Genomic DNA, 22,219 nt, shown 5'->3' on the forward strand with positions numbered 1-22,219 from the left:
TGAAATTGAAAATCATTATTTGATAGCGCTACATGCGCTTCCTAATAACTATGATTACATGATAATTTTTAACTATTTAATTTATTTGATAATAACTTAAACGATAACAACTCAACAAAATAATTGATGGCCAATTCAAAATCAATTAACAATCGTTTCTTAATCGTAATAAATCGTAAATAAAATAAATATTACAAAATATGATTATTAAAACTATTCAACTAAACTTGTGAACATATACTATGTATATAACTAATGTATACATGCATTTTTTATTTAGCGCAGTCCATAACACCTCAGACTAGTAACTCTGAGGTTGCAGCCCCGACAGCGATATTTGAATTTTTATTTATAAAAATAAAAATTCCCGAATGGCCCCAACTGCAGTGACAACTATCGATGATAAATTATGTTACACATAATAATTTATAATAAATTATATAGATGTCACCTATCCTCATATTTTAAGTCTGGTGGTTAATACTTGCGTGTATATATTTTTTATGTCTGATTGACTTGCCCAGTTGGTACAGATTTACCCCGTTGTAAGACAAACTATACAAATTTGACTACCATTGAATATTGCACACCTAATGAGCACCATCACACGTATTTTTTCTATCCGCGTTTGCCAAGCTCGCTGAGAAGCTGGATGTCTCGTGCAGGAGGAGCGTTCTTAAGCGCTGACATTCTGGCCGTGAAAGGCGAGAATAAGGGATGCGATCGCGACTCTCTTAGACATTCTACAGCAGTGCTTCTCAATTTTTCAACACCCTCGGTCCGGAGAAATAGATAAAAAACGCATTAGTTAAAAATGAAAATCTATTTAGATAGAATTTTATTTATTAAATTAAATGTTTCAAAATTACAATTTGTGGTTAGTGCGACATCTGCTGCTGCTTTTTTGAATTGTATATTTGATTTTTATTACTGACATAGCTGAAAAATCTTTTTCAGCTATACAGCTTTTAGTCCAGTCAAATAAGGGTTTAACCTCGGAATGAAAGATAACAAGCTGAAATTTTGCACAGACCTTTGTTTTGGCGTTCTAAAGATAGGGTGAAAAGTCTCATATGATATCGTGTCTGCTAATCAAGATATTAAAGGTCAAAGGTCATAAAAACCGTTTTTTTGCAAATATCTCGCCTCCTTTGCGTTGCATGTCATTAGATGTTTTACAAAACTTATAGAAAATAAAATTTTCTACAAGTTTGTTTTAAATTATTTCTTCGTATGGTTAATGGTTTTCGAGATATAGCGCGGGGAGTGGGAAGCGCGCATCCGTTTATAGGATAACACTATGTGAACTACGGAGCCAGAGCTACCTGCACATTTTTCCACAGTTTCATAGGAAACATCGCAAATTGTTATCTGCTGAATGAACCCATCTAAAGCATTATAACTTTCAATCTCCATATCTTCAAAAATCAATAATCATCGATAATGCAAAAATTAATAGCGTATGGCCTCTGATACTTCTTGCAAAAGAGTGACCATCCAACATTTTGTCGACAGAATTCGAAGCATAAATTGTACTGAGAGCTTCCTTGATTCAGCTTCCATTCATTATATACCCTATGCATCCAATAAAAGACATAAACATATGAAAGCCTCCTAGTTTCACAACTACTCTGGACAAGTCTGACTTAGCATCTGAAGCTGCTACGATTTCACGTGCTTTTATGTACAATGGCTGATCAAAAGTTATTAAGCATGTTCTTTGTTCATGTTTCTTGGCAGTGTTTGTAGTACACTGTAATGTGTTGTAAATTGTGTCCATATTACTCGCAGGATGATGAATAAAAGTAAGAAACAGAATCCGAGAAGTTACAAAGTTCTCATTGTTTTTGTAAGTTGTTCAATAAATCCATTCCACCCTGGCAACGGTGAGATATTTTTTCACTTTCCGTACATCCACAACAAATCAACTACATTAAATATTTGTTCGGTTAGTTCTTCTACATCATTAAAATTTCGAACTTGAATCTCTTGCTCAATCCGGGTACGACATGATTTTCATACACTAGAAGGGGTATATGTGATAGTGCTGCTAACTCTTTTGCACTTGGTTTTGTTGTAAATTTCTTTATGCGGTCATCGGATATAACTTCAGATTTTGAAGTTATTATTTTTATCATTCCCATTATATGAACAGTATTATAGCCATCAAGAGTATAAATATTTTTCTGCATTATCCGCTGCATACTGTACTAAGGCACTTGACTCTGATGGTTGATTAAGAGGCTGTGGGTGATAAACAGCTGAAATTTAACATTTTACAGTATCACTATATGAAGCGAAAAAACCTAAACTTGACAAAACATCCAAAAGTCTTTATGGATGTATCTTTCTTTCCTTTTCTTTCCTTTTCTGTTCTTTATAATACATATATAATACTTCTTGCAGAAAATGTAATAAAGTTTTCGGAATTTCTTCATTAATATTTACTCGGGGGCGGATAGGACTTGGTCTCAACAACAGAAGATCGAATATCTTCTCTAATAATCGCCGCAGCAGCTTCCACTACGCACAAGTGTTCTTCTTCCGAAGTGCCTTTTTTATTTTCATACCAAGCTATGGATAAAATTTAAGCTTGAGCATTGGGAAAAGAAAAAATAGGGAATGATCCAATCTTCGTTATAATTATAATGTCAGTTAAATATTTTTCTCTTAATTTGGAAATGATCTTCTTATCATCTGGTACATACTCCGTAAGGACATCATTCAACTCTTTCAATTTTTTCGCACAAATTTCTAGTCGAGCAATATTTCATTCATAATTCCTAATAATACAATAAAAAAAGTAATAAAATTATGGTTCAAACGACTTGCCGAGACCACTTTTTTCACGATTGCTTACTTTTTCAAAGCTTATACCAAGTTAAGCAGGTAGAAATACTCGCTGGATTCTATAAACGGATGTACGCCTCCCACTCTTCGCGCTATATCTCAAAAACGGTTAAGGATACAAAACAAATATTATAACCAAACTTGTAGAAAATTTTATGCTTTACAAGTTTTGTAAAGCATTTAATGACGTGCGACGCATAAAATGCGAGATATTTGCAAAAAACAAATTTTGTGACCTTTGACCTTTGATATCTTGATTAGCAGACACGATATTTTATGAGACTTTTTACCCTGTCCATAGAACATCAATACGAAAATATGTGCAAGATTTCAGCTTGTTATCTTTCATTCCGAGGTTTAGCCTTTATTTCGCCTTATTTGACTGGACTATTTCCCTTCTGCATAAAGGTGCTTATGTTGGTTATATGAGTCCATACTCTCGCGCGTCGTTAACACCCCAATTTCGTTAATGATCACCACCGAGTCGTTTTTATCACCTGTCTTATCGTAATTAAAAAATCACGAGTTTGTCTAGCTATTATTAGGTACACAAACGCTTCTTTAACACCATCCCCAATGAATGGTGTTGTCTTATAACGATTGGTTGCTTATTATTCATTATTTTTCTTGTGGTCAGGCGAGGGTTTGCATCCACCATAGCCTTGAGACATTCGCCATTAATTTTAATGGGCCATACTGCGTGTGGCTCATCTTCCAGGAATACATTTCCGGAATAAAACTTGTAGAACTATAAACCACATCATCTTCGAATACTAAACATATGTTTGTAGTCGCGGTAGTTGCACTATTTCCCTCCTTAAATGTACGTAACATACAGTGTCGTAAATTTATTTTGCTAATTTATATTTTGATGATGTTAAACATCCAAAATCGAATCGTGCTTCTTTTGGGATTGCAAATAAAAATCAGTTAAAAACACAATCTAATATACTAACCTAGATTTTATAAATTTAACATGCGTTATACAGGTAATGTCTGTATTAAAATTAATATAATAACGTGCTCGTTCACGTGCGATTTGCTATGGTTGAACTGATTTGGTTAAACGTTTCCATATTGCGATAAACAAGCATGGTTAGTAATTAACAATCCGGCACTACGCCAAGAACTATTAAATAGTTCGTTTATTACTTCCGATGTTATGCAATCAATGCATTCATGTTGTAAAACGATTGGTTTTCCTCCTTGCTAAAATCGTTCATTAAACCGGTGCTTTTTAATATATAATATATAAATCAATTTATATTAAATTCAAATTACATTTTACGTAAGAATGCATAAAACTGTATTTCTTGAAGTATAAATGCTTTTTCATGTATTTTTAAAATAATATTGTAACGAGCGGAGAAGACATTCTTCTATATTAAATCGACCCTTGGTGCAACTAAGAACAGTGCAATTTAAACATATTTTTTCTTGGGAAACTAACCAATGATAAAATCTACTATGAACTGAGATTCTCATGCAACAATGAAAATCAAATCTTGATCATCACACTATAAATTCAGGATGTAAAATCTTTCACTCACGTTAATCGAAATTGTGAGGACACAATACAATTAAAAAAGTTACACCTGCTTGGGGGACAAAATCGTAAAGTAAAACTAGAGATTTCTACTATATATGACTTAGAATTTCTTGTGGTGAACAGTGAACTTTACTTATTCTGAGGCGCATGAATTGCGAGCTTTATATTTACTTTTGGATTTGGACTTACACGATGACCCGCAACCGATCGGTCGACGAGAGAATATTATTCTCATCAACCGACCCCAAGAGTCAGCTGATCCGACCTCTACCCCATGGACAGCTGACATCACACCGACTTCAGAGTGAGATACGCTGCTTCCGATATGGCAACTTATATAATATAAGTACTACTGCCTCTATCTGATGTCGACGTAAACAGCGATTTGTCAAATTAAAATATATACGATCCCGTCGACCATCTTCTCTGTTGATATTTTCTTCACCATCTTTATATAGATGAGATTAAATTAACATATAAATCCGTACATAGCGATGTCTGAATAATTCGTGCGATTTATTAGAGATGTTTTACTTTTTTTTTGTTTTTTCACCAGATCTTAAATTATTTTTTAAAGAAATAATCCGCGTAAGAAGGGGACTTTATGGTGTATTACATATCCAGCTGTAGTATTATAAAACATGTTACGTACAGCAAAAAACATATGTAGCTTGTTATTTTAAATACCATTTAGCTCTTTTAGAATATCCTGTTATGTTAAGAGTTTGTTTATTATAAATAAAGTAGTATAAGAATTGTCGATGTTTATTTTACGTTTTCAGTTTTATTTTTTCATGTTTTTTTCTCTTATGGAATGGTATGCATAAACTACTCTCGCACGTCAGATATTGAAAAAGTTAAATTTCTAATGTAAGTAGTCAAACATGATTACTGCATTTCAAGTTCACAACTATTCCAATAATTTACTTTCATAGTGTGCTGTAAAAATTAGTTTAATAAATGCACACATATGATAATATTGCCGACAATCTTTTAACATACTCGTGACGTTCAATTATTTCTTATTACAAAAAATATTAAAAATAATATCTGGCAATTAAATAGTCCGAAGTAAAAAAAACATTAGCCTGTTTGCGATATTATCATACCAAACGTTTGTGGTTTGTTTTAACACGATATGTACACAATTTTTGAAATTATAAATTAAAACTAAAGAGATAAAGCTGAAGCGAGCCATTTTATAACGAGACATTTTAATCTTGAAAGCCCAGCATAAAGCTTAAATTTTAATTACGATGCAGGCTGCAAGAACTGAAACTCGACAAAAGTACATATACATAAATACTATTACAATATTCTTTAATAATTGTATATTTAAAAAAAATACATGCATCGTAATTAAAAATAATTTGTATTTTTACATTTTATAATTTATTTCACATAGTATATTAGTTTTAGTTTAATTTTCTATAATACGATTCCATATAATAATCCCTCTAAAAATTAAATTAAATTATAATAAATCGTAACCAAGAACTTAAAGCTACAAAAAGCTCTAAAGCAAGACATGCTAATAATGCATTCTATATTTAAATTTAAGTTTGGTTTTGTCTTAATAACTGATTCTTAAGAATAGTGGGTTATTATTGTATTGTAAAATATTTATTATGAATATGAAAATGTTGAGATAAAAATCTACTGTGCAATTTTTTAGTTTGTATAAAAAGGCGCTTTTTAAGCTTCGCTCGCGTAAGCTGAGTCGACAGTATTTAAAAAAAATAGAAATTGCATTAGTGTATAAAATAAAGAGGAACCGCCCGAGAAAATTACACTAGGGACTTGTTATTTAGTAAAACAACAGCTCTGTGAATTTTTCATATTAAAAATGAGCGGTAATATTAAAAGAGGTTTAAAAATGTCATCTTGCATCGCATCTCTCATTTAATAATAGTCCGAAAATACATAATATAAACATTTCGGTGTTTTATTTATTATTACATATTAATTGCAAATGTAGTTGTACCATAAAACTGAATTTATTACTTATTGAATTATTTGTCTTGGTCGTGACAAGATTTGGATCGCGTATCGCATTTATACACTCAATACATCGAGACACGTTCGTGTCTCGAAGATTCGATAGCACATTTGTGACAAGTGCTTCTTTTGCTAAAGTAAATCTAATATAACTGCACAAGAGTGAATTTCGAATCGACGACGTGTTTACTTGCAGCATGCAATTTATTTGTATGTCGAAATGTAAATACATGTAACATAAATAAAGCTAAACAATAATATATGTAAAAAAAAACTATTTATTAAATCGCTAATCTGCTGGTGAAAACAATAAATCAAACTAAACAATTAGCTAACAATTAAATATGGAAGTTACAAATTCAAATTTTATTTAATATGCAGATGATTTAAAATAGTTCAGATGCATTTGATCTGTTCTCTCTACAAAATGATTTAAAATATCTAAAGAGATGGGCTTCCGTTAACCGTCTGATTTTTGATATAGTAAGTGCCATATTGTATCATTTTCTCGATTTCATTCGCCATCAGATTATTTCCACCATTTCAGCTAGAATATTTTGGCTAGAGAAACTTCCACTAAAGATCGCGGAATTACTTTGAATGCAAATGGAGGTTCTTTCTACACGTGAACGACGTCTGCGAAAAATCTAAGATGCTTGGTTTTATTATTAAAAATCAGTTATTCGCATCTTCTATGACACCATAGTTCGTGGCTTTCTTGAACCGGTAAATATAATTTAGAAACTCTCAATAAACAAGTATTGAAAAAATTCAGAAATATTTTTTCTTTTTAATAATTCTTATTGTCATGACCGTATCAGTGTTGTTTGTTTTAATTTTTGTGCAACAATTTTAACCGTCAGTCTGTATATGTTAGTTATATTATATGTTTTCTTTCTGTGTGTGAATTCATAGGCTCAAAACGGGTTCAACTTTAGATGTCGTGTCTAGAATGGAACAGAGAAGCGGCAGCTTCTGCGATCCATGATTCTCTGAATTTGCGTCGGACTCCTCTTGGTCGAAGTTCCTACGTACTTAGAAAGTTCCAATTGGATAGTTCTTGTAGTTCTGATAGGGTTCATCTTTGAATGTCGTGTCTGGAATGTATCAGGGGATGCGAAGAGAGAAGCGGCAGTTTTTGCGATCCACGATTCTCTGAATTTGTGTCGGACTCCTCTTGGTCAAAATTCGTAAGAGCGTAGTAAGTCCAAATTGGATAACTCTTGTAGTTCTGATAGACATCAGTACGAAGGACGAGTGGTATACTTCGCTGACTATCGACCTGAAAGACCTGGGTTCGAATCCCATACGGACTTTAGTGTTTTTAAATTTCTATCATGTCTGAGAGATCGGAATTAGTGATTGTTATATAATTTTAATTCCGATCAATCATTACAGATTAGGTTTACCTAGATTTTCCTAATCTCACTAATGAATATCGTGATGATTAAGTAAAGTACATATCTGGTATTGAAAATTCTCTAATAATGAGATAGTACACCTTATAGAGAATATCTTATGTGTATTAAAAAGGCTGCTTAATATTCTGGCATCGAATTACTTTTATGTGTAGTGTTTTTTTTTTTGTATTGTAATAATACATTGTATTTTTTTACCATCATGATGCATTGGGATAACCTTTATTTAGTTTAAATAAATATATTTTTTATTCCTATTTGTAATCTGACAGTCAACACAGATAATAAGTAATATTTTTACAGCATATACGCTGGCATTGCACATTGCTCTATTTAATATCAGATACAAAGCTGTTTCAGTTCGTATCATATATTTTTAATAATTAATGTTTTTTTTTATTTTTTACTTTGTATTTTTCGTGTATTGTATTATTACTATATATCGTTTTTGACCAACGTGACGCATTGTTAGTTCACGATGGTTTTAATTTAATTAAAATTAATAAATATGGAAATAGTTTAAAAATATATATTATTGGGCGAAAGACGACCAATGAAATGCTTTATTTGAGAGCTACTTATTGGCAGATTTCTAAACATAATATCAAAAAATGCACTTGATATTTTTTTTGGGCTACTTCTATGACGAATTCGGATTTTACAGTAAAACAAAATTACAGTACAATGAATAAGTTAAACTTGACAAAATGATTAACTTAAAAGATACGTTTGCCAATTCTTCGGAACGAATGTGTTGTTGAACATAAAAATTGTTCACGGTATACACACGGTCACTGTACATATTGATTTTTTTTAGCAAATATAATAATAACGTGTCCAATGTTTCAGTAGACCTCGGTCTAGTTAACTAATATTTATATGTTAAATGGTTATTATTACTTCTTTTTGTCTAGATTCGCTCGCATTCGAAAAAGAAAGTTGTTAAGACAGTTTTTTCAAATTGCAATATTATTTCTTATATATATGCAAATTTCTATACTAAAAATCGACTATTTATATTAATTTCTCATAAATTCCATCGACTGAAAATAATATATTAGATGAGTTTTGAAACTATAAAAATACAGATGTATAATTTTAATTTTCTAGGTCTTAGTGACATTAAATTGATCATAAGATAACCATTTATTTTTTGATCACATAGTGTCTTAGAACCTTTTTATTGTAACGCTGAAGGCAAAGCAGTTTAGAAATTGATTATTCAGAATATTGGAATAAATACATTCTCGCTATTAAATGCTTTAGTTAATTACGTTGTATTAATTACATATGCATGTGTGCAGCTCTTTCACAATCAAACACGTCCCATTACACAATTTTGGTAAATCAAAATTTCTCAGAATAAAAGGATTATCAACATTGAAGAACTCAATTAGATAACTGGCATCATCTCTTCAATTGAACAATTGATTTCATTGCCTTTTAAAGTAATGTATTGTAAGTACGGAAGATTTTATTAAATATCAAATTACAAACTTACATGATACGTTTAGAAAATACAGCAGACTTTCTATAAAAAGTTATATTTTTATTAATATTCCATTCGCAACTCAAATAAGGACAAGCTGTGAGATAATTGTAAATGCATTATTTTAACCTTATACTGTCTAACGTCACATGGCATCGTGCAAACTTATACATTGTCTCCAAATCAATCGCGTTCATTGTCTGTCTCACGATTTTATAGCGAATCGCCCGTTCGGTAAGGATTTCATTTTCATGTGCGTTTGTCCCAAAGCCAAATCGGCACTTCCTTCTTTTGTTGGCATGTAAAAGACATATTGTGATTGCTACCCGTACCATAATGCGACCGTGCAGAATTTCATTTTGTCATCATCATCATCAACATCATCACAATGACGGACACGATCCGGCACTTAGTCGTCTTTGGCTGTTGAGCAAACGTGCGCGCGTTTCTCGCCTTGTCTGTCCTTCGGCGAAATAATGCAGGTAAAACAATATTTTCAAACTCTTGCTTTTTCTAGGGTCGCGACATTGACACGCTTTTGCAGATAACCTACGGTTCATTACCACTTGAACTTTTAAAATAGGTCAATTTAACGGTTACTTACATTGTCAATAAAGGATTTCAATGACCATCCGTTCCTTAACGTCGGGCTTAAGTTCTCTTTTCAATCCCGTGCCATTTAAATGCATTATAACAGGGGTCCTCAAACTTTTTAGGCCGAGGGCCAAATATAACTTTTTTAAATAATTTAAGGGCCAGTTCGAGCCAAAATGCGCTTATTTTATGTTCAAATAAATCTATATCCGATAGTGATTGTCGTATTTTCAAGGAACAATGGACTGTAGATTTTTTTTTATATCTTGCGGGAGTAAATGTATTTGTCTTATATGTAAAAAACTGTAACTGTAATCAAAGATTACAATTTAAAATGGCATTACATTAATAAATAACGTAAAAATTTTAAAAAAATTCGAGGAAAATTGCGTAAAAAAAAGTTCAAGAGCTTACTAAAAATATTTAAAAAAAAATACAACTCAAAACGTTGCCGCAGCTAATATACATACATATTTTGGCAATGAGGGTTTATCTGATAAAACGGTTACAGTTATACAGTTATGAGACGGATCGAAGACTTAGTAGCAAATGTTTTTTAAACTAAAAAAAAAGAGAAAGGGCATTTTCACTGGCAACCGATGAAAGTAAAGACATAAGTGATTCTGCATAATTGCTTATTTTTTAGTGGAATTAGATAATTACCTAGCGTTAAAGAGCTTAAATGACCCAACTATTAGAGAAAATATATATATTTAAGTATTAGAAATAATTTACGAACTTGAATTGAGTATATATTTTATTTTTTTGTGTTTTAATCTTTTCCTGTGGGAGTAATTCTTAGGTACGCGGAGCGCGGCGAACCGCTACGTTCCTTATCAGTTTTTTTAAATTTATTATTGATGCTGTAAAGTTCTACAGCATCAATACAGCAAATAGTCTATATTTATATTAAATGTGTGATAAGGTTCTGATTATTATTATTAGTAGTAGTTATTTATGAATTTTGACTTTATTTTCTTCGTATAAATAAAGTATAATAATTACCTCTCCTCCGAAATGCTAAAAAAATAAAATTAGATAAGGTGGACAACGCTGCTGTAGACCATTACTAGTTTCGCGGCTGTCACTCGTGACAGCCCAGGTAGGAAGTCGAAAGTTCGAAACTTATACTGAGTAAAGCTGTACATGGCCATCTATGGCTATTATAAACACAACTTTGCTGTAATAATAACTGTCAAACTGTCAAGAATAGTTCTTATTAATAAATTATGAAGTCGTATTTGTTAAAGTATATGTATTAAGTTAAATAATTAAATAATAGAATAAATTTAATAAAAAATCTTATACAAATATGTTAACATTATTTATTTACAAAAATTAACGACATACTTATCCAAAGTGATTAAAATATATCTCAAGTATCAGTTTGTTTGTCTATAAACAAATAATAAATACTTTAAATAATTATACGGAATACGTAAAACGAAATTTTAATTTGACAGAAAGAGAGACATTGTTAGATAGAGCAGAACAATTTTCCAAAACAGTTCTCTGTGAATTGCCACGGATATGTGTATTATTATTTCATAATATTTTTTCACTGTCAAGACCATGACGATGAGACTTTCATTATCAGCTGCTTCCGTTTCAATATTGCCCTGTGCGCCTTTTCAAAGTCATTTAGATTTTCATTGATAATAATGTCTACTAACGCTCTATATGTAAAACTATTATATAATACGTTTAAATAATTCAAAATAGTGCTTATTATCATTTTCTAAATTAATTCGAGGATGGATTTAAACAAGCAACGTAATAATAAAAGAACATCAGCATCTTTGTGGACGAAGTTTTGTATAAAAACTTTCACCTGTAGTACACTGTTTTTTCATATAAACGTTTATTACAACTAGGAATTTCTAGAGGGTTTACTACGCTAATTGCTGATCATCTATCACTGATTTGTTAATTTTTACCAATTACACATGTTATTTTTTATATAAGTATAGGATCGAAAAACCACTAGCTAGCATCTCACACTTTTCTAAATTAGTTTTCGTTATGGGTTTTTAACAGTAGAATATTTGAGTTTTTATTTTTACAATTTTGTTATTTTCCATAATAAATTGAGAAATAAATTAAGAAAGTTATTTTATTTTCGCCCTATTGTACATTTTAAATGTATATTTAGGAACAGCTTAAAAGTAGGTATTATGTGTATTATACGTAATATTGTAGATGCGATCCTCGGTTCAACTTTTAAGCTCGGATTTTGTGTTACCTGATGTCATTCCAAAACACTTGTGTATGTTGTGCATCCAAAAATGTAATCTTCTTCCATTAAATATTAAGGCGATACTTATAGGTATCCAATGTGATCTTTCTTATTTTATTTATATTTTATTTGTATCGAGTGTTTTATTGACTAAGTTACAGTAGTTCGGTATAACTCTACTTGTTCAGTGATTAAGTATATATAGAATCGGTCTCCCTTATTCAATTTCATTAGTTGACAAATATTTAAAGCAGGTGTGTTTACACCCCTAGTTTCTATTCACATCGTGGTCTTGAAGGGGAAGCATGAAATAATGGGCTGCCAATTCCACACAAGGGGAACGCAAAATGCTTTCGTCCTTGGTGAGCTGCCAAGGACGAATTACGCATTCGTTATATACAATTTTATGAACATCTTCCCATTTATTAAAAGCACTGTTTACTGCAAATAATATAACAGTCGATTTGGTAATGATGTGCAATTAATTATACCACGCCCTGCTTGCTAAATATTACCTATCGGTCACTTAGATGGTTATATGTGCTATGGAGAAAGTACACATACAAAACATAGAACCAATCGATAAGTTTAATTGGAACTCCTCACGATACAGCAATTAGTGATCTTTCTCTCTCTATCTCTGTATTTTTTGCATCTCGAGTGATGCAAAAAATACAGAGAAACAAATACGAGACGAGCGTGAAGAGAACAGGAAATGCATCGTTTAATTATCGCGGTTAAATAATGCGTACGTGGAGCGAGTATACTATATAATAATTTGTGCGTGAGAAAAGAGCAGCACAGATAGACATAATTGTAATAATATAATACATTTTCTCACAAGCATTCCATTGAGCATCGATTACAATACAATGGCACCAAACGAAGCATATGAGCGAATCACATATTTTTTGTAGTTAATGCTTATGCTACAGGCAATGTGTTAACTTATAGAATTAATATGACTTTCTGTTAAAATATTTTAATTACAATCATTGACCATTTAAACAGCTTAGCAATATTCGTTATTTTTCAACACTCTATTTTTGACAAGCTTTAAAAAGTCAGTTTTATTTATAAAATACATATGTATATGTACAGTCCGTCCAAGATATGAACGCTCATTGCTACAGTATAGGTGAGAGAATATAATAGGGTTACCATGTGAAATTTTATGTTCAATTAATTTTTCCTATTTAATTTAATTTCTTACTTATTTTATTTATTTATATACATATTTAACTCGAAAACATGATAGCAGTTTTGGAATCACTCTCCAGGTTGAATATCTGTTTAATATAATATTTTTTTAAAATACCAATAGAATATTACAGGAATTGTTATGTTAATTAAAAAATAACACAACATGAAAATAATTTATAATAAAAATATAACATATTAACATTTTCAATTCAATTTCCAACGTATGGTCACCTTACCCTTAAAACAGCCCTGATTTAGTATTGGTAACGTTCTCTTATCGGTGTAAATAAATTCGCGGAAAACTGTATATGTATGCATGCATGCGTACACGCACCCTTGTTTACAACACAACGATGTTAAGCGTTAACATCTTGGACGGACTATTCATACGTTTACGACTGGTTATGTTACATAAATTAATGCTTAATTCTCTGGGATTGATAGTATATTTTTATTTAAAGTACTATGATATTTAAATATGTTATTAGTTTTCTTTAAGCATGTGTAGTTTTTTTTTTTTGTTAATAACAATTATTTTATTTATTAACACAACATTCTCACGATGTGCATGCTGAATTGGTTCCGTGAAATATCTCGTAAATCTAAGTATATAACGCTTACGAAAATGGAAAATAGGTTCCAAAAAATAAATACTGCGGAACTCTAGACTTAAACTCGAAAACTCCACTTATTGTATATCATATTCAATCATAAAAACGCAGTTTAAAATTATCCTTGTGTATTTTGCCAAAGCAAAAGTTATTAGAAAACAACTAATTATTATATATAATCAGCATAATCTTCATATCTGAACCTAAAAATATTTTGACTCATATAATTTACACACTAACTTAAATTTTACAACATTTTCAAATTTTAAACACACTTACTTAATTTCTACACTAACTTAAGTTTTTGACTTACACAATTTTATTTATAACTCGAATGTTCTTAAATTTATTCAACTGCAATATACTCTCGATTATCTGGGCCAAAGCTAGAAAGATAAGGCACTGATAATCCGTACTATCAATTTTTAGTTGGTTTTAAATTATGCATAATATCCTTACAAAACGGATTATCATTTTTTTTATTTATTAAAAAAATCTGTGATTCTCAATTTCTTTTGTGTACAAATTTTTCAAATGACTATTGTTGTAAGACTAAAAAATATTGTTGTACATATTCGAATCGAGTGTAGTCCAGTACAACAGAAATCAGTTCCGTCTTGTTACTGATCTATATTATATTTGTTAGTATCTTCTTGATTTGTATTCTTACTGTCACTCCCTTTCTCTTCTGTTTATCTAATCTATATATAAACAATATATAATCAATACTGCTTTCTGTGGATGAAATGTACAACACATCATATCAAAGCATACAGTATAATGCTCGGATGGTCAGCCATATTTTTAGTAATTATACTGACGCCGTTCCGTTCATAGGCTCGTACTCATTTCACATTTGATATCAATCGGTATCTTGAAATTTACATAAATTAAAGATAAAGAGTAATACACGTAATATGCTGCTATATTTTATTTATATTTGCGTCTATATACATACATATATAATATGTTTTTTTTAGAGGTTCGCGAGTATTACTATTATTGGAATCTCGGGATTCATCGCGATTTACACTTACATTTCTATATTTCGGCTGTGATGCTCCAGCCATGGTCATGAATTTTCCTTGTCCTTGACCTACATATCTATCTACATATTACTTTTGAATTTTGTCCCATAAAGCCACTACATAGTATACTATACAATAAAATACCACAATATGCAGATCGAGAGGCAAAAACGACGCTATAAAAAAATCATAACCATGTTTTAATTATTCACTAAATATAATCACATCTGATAAAATAACAGTAATCTTTTTTTAAAATAGCAAATAGGAAATATAATGTAGATTCGCAGTTATACGCATACGAAATTAAAGAGCGGTTCCGCATAAGGTTTTGTGCGTGAAGTGGAACATTGTTTAAATTTTTGCAATTCAAAGTTTTACTTGTCTAAAGTTCAACCATCCGAGATGATAATAAATAACTTTCAAATTTTAGATCAGATATAATGATTGTCTGTCAAAAACAACGAATTCTTATGCTTTACAAGGAATACCTTCATGAGTATAATTTACTTACTTTTATGTAAAATATACTATCAACTACAAAATATTTATATTTTTTGTTATTTTCAATTACATAAATTAATACCAATCTTCGTTTCATATTAAAATGTGTATTTATTTATATCTGAAAATAAAATAGGTTGTGTTATTTTGATAATACATAAATGAACGACTATCAGGAACAATTAATCTACATTAAATAATAGCCAATCTAGTGACCAAGATCTGGTTTCTGATTGGTTATTTTATTAATCTGTGTTTGCTATAACTATGATTGTAATACATCTGCACAATTTTTACAACGAACACGATTATCAAAATAAAACTGTCTTATTTTAAAATAAAAACCTAAAATAATAATAGATATAATCAATATTATTTTATTATGTAGACAATCGACGTAAGATACGTTTAACTTTTATTGATCATTTATTATATATTATTATTAATAAACTATCTAATGTAATATACACGATATACAAGCTCACACGTTCGAGCATTTTTACTAGTAATTTAATAAAAAATAGGCATTAGAATCATTACACTACATTATAAGTACAATCGTGCAATCGAATATTTTCACTTAAATATGACCTAAAGATATTATATCGGTTTAATAAGAACTACTCCACGGCCAATCAAATCTTTTTCCTTATATTCTGAAATATTTGAATAAAGTATTACTTTTATTGATTTGTTAATCTGCATTGATCAAATTTATAAAAAAATATTGACTGTTTCCACTCGATTATCGCAAAAACGCAATCCAAATCCGTTCAAATAATTTTCTTTCGAAGAGATACAAAACCATAAAATTCACCAGATTTCGCACAATTGCCTGATACATTTTTCGACATATATTTCGAACGTAATGCCTCCCATCTGACCCGTTTATTTTTTAAACAGTACATATTTTGTGTTGATTGGCATATCTTTGGTCAATAACGGATTTTTGGCATGTATACGATTTCATACACCCATTTCCTTTATTCATATATAAAGGTTGTCAACATTTATTTATTATTAAATGTTTCACAAATACTCACTGGTAATATCCATAATTTCACGCAATAAACACTCGATATTCACCAAGGGTATTTTTTACTATTTATTGCACCCTTTTCGATATTTTTAAAATATTCTCCGAACTGATAATTAGTAATAACATAGAGACCGTAAAATTTGTCTTGTCGACAACCTAATTGACGTATACACAATACTACTGAAATTGTAGTCGAACTAAATTGTGGACGATTTAGCATTACATATAATTTGTATACATACATTTACCACGAGAGCTAACGATCAATTGGTTAGATAATAAATAATCTTCTTCCTAAGGCCCCATTACATATTTACTTAGTAAATATTATAGTAGTATTTTACCTAAACGGGAATAAATTACAGCGTAGTGGCTTTCTACTAGCATGATAATAGATATGTTTAGGATAGTGTAATAATTATTTGTTCTCTTGGAATTATCTAAATAATAAAACCGACCAAAACTAAAAAAAACATATTTTAATAATTCCCGTCATTATTCCTCATTGTGATATCTATTAATATTAACAAAATAAAGTTTGTATACAAGCTCTGATGTGTTTGACCGACACGTTTTTATTATTATGAAATTAATTCCACTTCCAATGAGCTTATCTGTTATATGAATCGAAATCTGTAACTAGAACCTCTCTAATAAATAGCAAAACTTGACGTAATGCATCCGTAACGCAAGACGAGAACAATATATAATATAAAAGGATAAACTATATAAATTTAGGAAATTGTAAAAATTTTTTTTTATAATAACCATTGATATCAAAAAAATTCAGTATTTAATATGCATTAATAAATTTTACCCATTTAATTTCACTTATCAGGTTTAATAATCTTGTTATTGTGAACGCATTGAAATGAACATACAACACATATGCACCATTTAAATATACTCCATTTATTTTTAACTGCTTTTATAAAATCCACCCACGCAATTTTAATTAATTTATAATAGCACGTTGTACGACTTTTAGAGATCAAGACGTTAGACATGTCGTTTGAAAGCGAGAACGACCCAGAAATGTATACGTATGCGTGTATATGCATTCTCATAAAATAGTGTGTGTACAATGTTATAATGACTAGTATTTACTAGTAGTCAATCGTTTGGAATCACATGGTTCTAATAACCCAATACTGGTTTTTGCCTTATGCGTTGAAAATTTCACTTGTCCCGATTTTTTTTATATAGAATTGACTAAAACGATTCGCATGTGCATGTACGTCGTCGATAGAGATTCTCAAACTATAATAATAATAATTATTTAATTAAAAAAACATGACATTAAATTGAAGTATATAGCTCCAAATTAATATTACTATACATACTTATTTTGCTGGTGGGTATCACTAACAATAATAAATCGGCGAACCTTGAAATCAAAATTCACTAATTTATATTATCTATTGTAATAATGCCACACAAATATTTACTAAATAGATTATACTTTCATTACTACCAAAATATTTTGGGATTTTAATTTTTTCCCTTAGCTAAAATAAAAAATACAATATATTTTCTCCGTACTATGTCTTTGAATAAACTCCTGTTTGTTTCACACTCACAATTCCGCTGACTTCTCTCCCCTCTAAACCTGTGACATAATTTATGAAATCCGCCCAAGTAATGATGGTCAAACTTGTAATACAAAAATAAAAATAAGTAGTTCGGATCTTTCGTGCTGAGACCGATGAGTAGCGTGATATCGCAGGACGAGACTGAATATCAGCTGATTCCTGGGGTCGGTCGACTAGGAGACTAACCACCGCCCACCTACCGGTTGTAGTCCTTTAACTCTGGGAATCCAAAATGAAATGTACCTCACAGTTTGTGAGTTAAAGCTTTAATGTACCTCATGAAGAATGAAAAAAGCTCATAGTTAAAAAAAATAGTTTCTTTAGGCTATATAAACATAAAGTATTAATGATAATAAATAATTATTGATATTATTCTGATAACTAAAAAAACTTAATGCATTTTATTTATATGTTTTTTTATTTTTATTTTAGATGTATGAACGATATGGACAGCACTGGATCAGCTGCAGCTGTTGAGAGCGCTTTGGATCGTCTAAGACAGAGAAGAGCAGAATTGGATGATCTATGGGCAGCCCGAAAGCATCGTCTCGACTTATGTTTGCGTTTGAGAATATTTGAAAGAGATGCATTAGAGGTAAGATTTTAAATCTGTTCAATTTAAAATTATTTCTAATCATATATTTTAATTTAAGGTGTCGTCTCAGCTGGAAATGTGGGCTGAAGAGCTCCAGCACAGCGAACTTACCAGAGATATGCAACAGGCTGAACAATTGCTGAGACTACACAATGAGAGTGTCACTCAAATGCAAAACACTACTTTTCAGGTTAGATTTGTAGTTTACTAATATAAATTAGAATCGAGTTTACCACTTTTTATTAAAAATATTCTTCAGGTGCTACAACAGGGGCAGGAACTGGCCTCTGTGTTGGAATCTTCCGGAGTTTGTGTTATGGCTGATTCACAATACAATGCACAAACTCGGGTTCAGGTGCTATTAGAATTTTTGCACGAGCGCGAGATAGACTTGGAAGATCTAGCAGAAATGAAACGCGTTAAATTAGAGCAATGCGTTCAATTAGGTGAGTGTATTTAACGTTTGGTTTGTAAAAAATGTCACTAAACTATAAAACAAGCATTATACTTATTCGAAATTAAAGTCTTAATTATAATAAATAAATGTTATTTATTGGTGTTGTACAATTATTTTCAGGACAATTTCAAAATGAAGCGCAGCAAGTGATCAGCTGGATTAGAAATGGCGAAGCAATGCTGGCGGCGTCTTTCAGCGTACCTGGGAATTTGTCAGACGCTGAAAGATTGAGGCGAGAACATGATCAATTCCAAGTTGCAGTGGAAAGAACGCACGCTAGTGCTGTTCAAGTTAAATATCGAGCCGATGCACTTGTTAGTGCAAATCACTATGATCCACAAACAATTAGGTATTTAAAACTAATTTCACATTAAACTTTAATTTGAATACTAATATAAAAGTTCACTATCATGACAAAAATTAAAATTTAGTATAAAATATATTTGATTTACTTTTGTAATACTATTTGACAAGTTTATATACAATGCTTCTTGATATTTACAAAAAATCCCAATTAAACCAAATAAACACAATATGTTCATATACAATTTAATGTCGAAAAATATATTGATTTGAGAATATAGGAGGTTGTTCAAACGGTAACATCGGTACAACATGGACTAGGTCTACCCTGTCTAAATAAAAACACACCTTGCATTTTACCTCAAAGGTGGTGTGGAGACGAATGGAATATTTTGTGATTTATTATTTATAAATCATATTTATTACTTATAATGTATTTAAAATATTTTATTTTATTAATTTAAAATTTTAATTAATATTGTCCCATAAATTTATAAAAATAATTATAAATAATAATATTTTTATTATGTAATTAACTTTGTAAAGAGTACTAGGCATCAGGCTCTGTAGTTTACATAGTGTCATCCTATAAACGGGTGCGCGCTTCCCGCTCTCCGTGCTATATTTAGAAAACTGTTAAACATAAAGAAATGAATTTTACCAAACTTATAGAAAATTTTATTCTCTACAAGTTTTGTAAAACATCTAATGACGTGTAACGCATATGAAGCGAGATATTTGCAAAAAAAACAACAATTTTTGTGACCTTTGATGTCTTGACTAGCGGACACTCGATCTTATGAGCCTTTTCAGCCCATCTTAAGAATGTCAAAACAAAAGTCTGTGCAAATTTTCAGCTTTCTATCTTTCATTCCGAGGTTAAATCCTCATTTGACTGGACTTAATTGTATTGCTGCTGATGGGCCCATTTAATCTGGCCCCATTGCTTCATATACAGACATAATAATTTTAATTTTTTCGGTAAATATAAAAAAATATGATGGGGCCTGACTTCGATGGGCAACAAATGATAACAATTAACACATTACGGTGTCCGTTCACGAATTTTCGCATGTTAGCAAAATTTTGCAGTCAGTCTGTTTACGGCGCCAGTCGACCACACGCTGGAGTTCGCCGTTAACAGTGTGGGAGAGTGAGGGACCTCTTTTGAGCTTGAAAAACCCCAGGCTCTTTAGAGGAAGTAAACTCTGTGAACACCCAACCAAGGTAACATCCTTTGGGATATCAGTGGGATGCCACCCACTGGGTTGGACTCGTAGGGCCCTATTACCGGTAACGGCAGTGGTTTAAGCAATGGATCACTTATTGATTGAACTTAAACTTCTTGCGAACGTAAATAAGATTTTAGCTTTTATCGAGAGTTGGTAATAAATATATATTTATAATTATTTTGATAAAAGTCACACTTTGTCAAAACACTTGAAATTTCGCTAAAATACCGGACCGTAATGTGTTAAAAAAGATAATAGTTATAATAAATAATAAAACAAATCCGTAACCATGGCTTTTATCATAAAACTGAATTTAAAAAATTATTAGACAAGCTATAGGAAAGGACGTTTTAAAATGGTTTAATATTTAATCACTTGATGTACTTTTTTAGAGATATATCTGAAGAAGTTACCAAGCGATGGCAGCAACTTGTAACACTCGCCGAAGAGAGACACAAACTTGTGACGGCTAGTCTAAACTTCTATAAGACCGCCGAGCAGGTGTGTTCTGTATTAGATTCCCTGGAACGAGAATACAGGCGTGATGAAGATTGGTGCGGCGGTGCTTCAGCTCCCGGAGACATCACTAAACCAGCTACAGATAAAGCATCGCAAGTGTCTCAGTTCATCGGCAAGCACCAAGAACAAAAAGAAGCATTCTTGAAAGCTTGTACATTGGCTCGCAGAACTGCAGAAACATTCTTGAAATATGCAGCTAGAAGTGCTCGTGCATGCGCTCGAGGTCCATCGACAGCACCACCGTCTTATGATGCACACGTTCGCTCAATACTGGAACGCTTACTAGCTCAAGAAAATAATGTAAAAATATATTTTATTAAATATATAATATTTAATTCTTACTTATCAATGCAATTTAACTATATTTTTAGGTTCTCGAACATTGGACAATACGTAAGAAGCGACTCGACCATTGTCAGCAATTTGTGCTATTTGAAAGATCAGCTCGACAAGCCATCGAGTGGATTCAGGATACCGGAGAGAAGTACTTGGCCGCGAGACGTAATAATGCAGCCGCTATTAACCAACAACTGCAGCAGACGTCTTCTAGTAATGACTCTACTACTTCTTCTGCTGACGGCGAAAGACTAGTCAGGGAGCAAGCGGAATTCCGCGGAACAGCTAGAGAAAGTAGAGAGCGGGTGAAGCTCCTGACGCAGCTGGCTGATGGATTGGTCGATAAAGGACATGCTCATGCTGCCCATATTAAGCAATGGGTAGCGGCTGTGGACTCCAGGTGGGACTACTTCTATTTTTTTAATCATCCTATTATCTATGTGAAATATATATATGATGATTTATGATTGTTGCTACAAGAATAATAAATTTTATTAATACGTTCGTACGTTTTTGCTTACAATAAATAAAAATACAATGACTTTAGGGAGCCAAAGATGCATAGCCTTTTTTTCTTTTAAACTCGAGTCAATTGTTAAATCTTCTGGATTTAAGTAATTAATACTTAAAAGTTGACCTTAATACGGAAACAAATACAAATCCACG

At 31.3% G+C, this 22,219-nt stretch overlaps 1 protein-coding gene across 7 annotated transcripts in view; it reads left to right on the plus strand.

Annotated features, from left to right (window-relative positions):
* trio (trio Rho guanine nucleotide exchange factor) overlaps window positions 1–22,219 on the plus strand; it is a 323,623-nt gene that overhangs the window by 110,983 nt on the left and 190,421 nt on the right. For all 7 annotated transcript variants that reach the window (XM_088188191.1, XM_088188194.1, XM_088188195.1 and 4 more), the window contains exons 13-18: window positions 18,544–18,706; window positions 18,765–18,896; window positions 18,966–19,152; window positions 19,284–19,512; window positions 21,091–21,517; window positions 21,589–21,953. In XM_088188191.1, coding sequence (XP_088044317.1) covers window positions 18,544–18,706; window positions 18,765–18,896; window positions 18,966–19,152; window positions 19,284–19,512; window positions 21,091–21,517; window positions 21,589–21,953 — 1,503 coding nt within the window. The remainder of the gene's footprint in view (window positions 1–18,543; window positions 18,707–18,764; window positions 18,897–18,965; window positions 19,153–19,283; window positions 19,513–21,090; window positions 21,518–21,588; window positions 21,954–22,219) is intronic.

This window comes from Plectrocnemia conspersa, unplaced genomic scaffold, assembly GCF_051122295.1.
Source record: "Plectrocnemia conspersa isolate PC_06_02 unplaced genomic scaffold, ASM5112229v1 ptg000006l, whole genome shotgun sequence".
NCBI lineage: Eukaryota > Metazoa > Arthropoda > Insecta > Trichoptera > Polycentropodidae > Plectrocnemia > Plectrocnemia conspersa.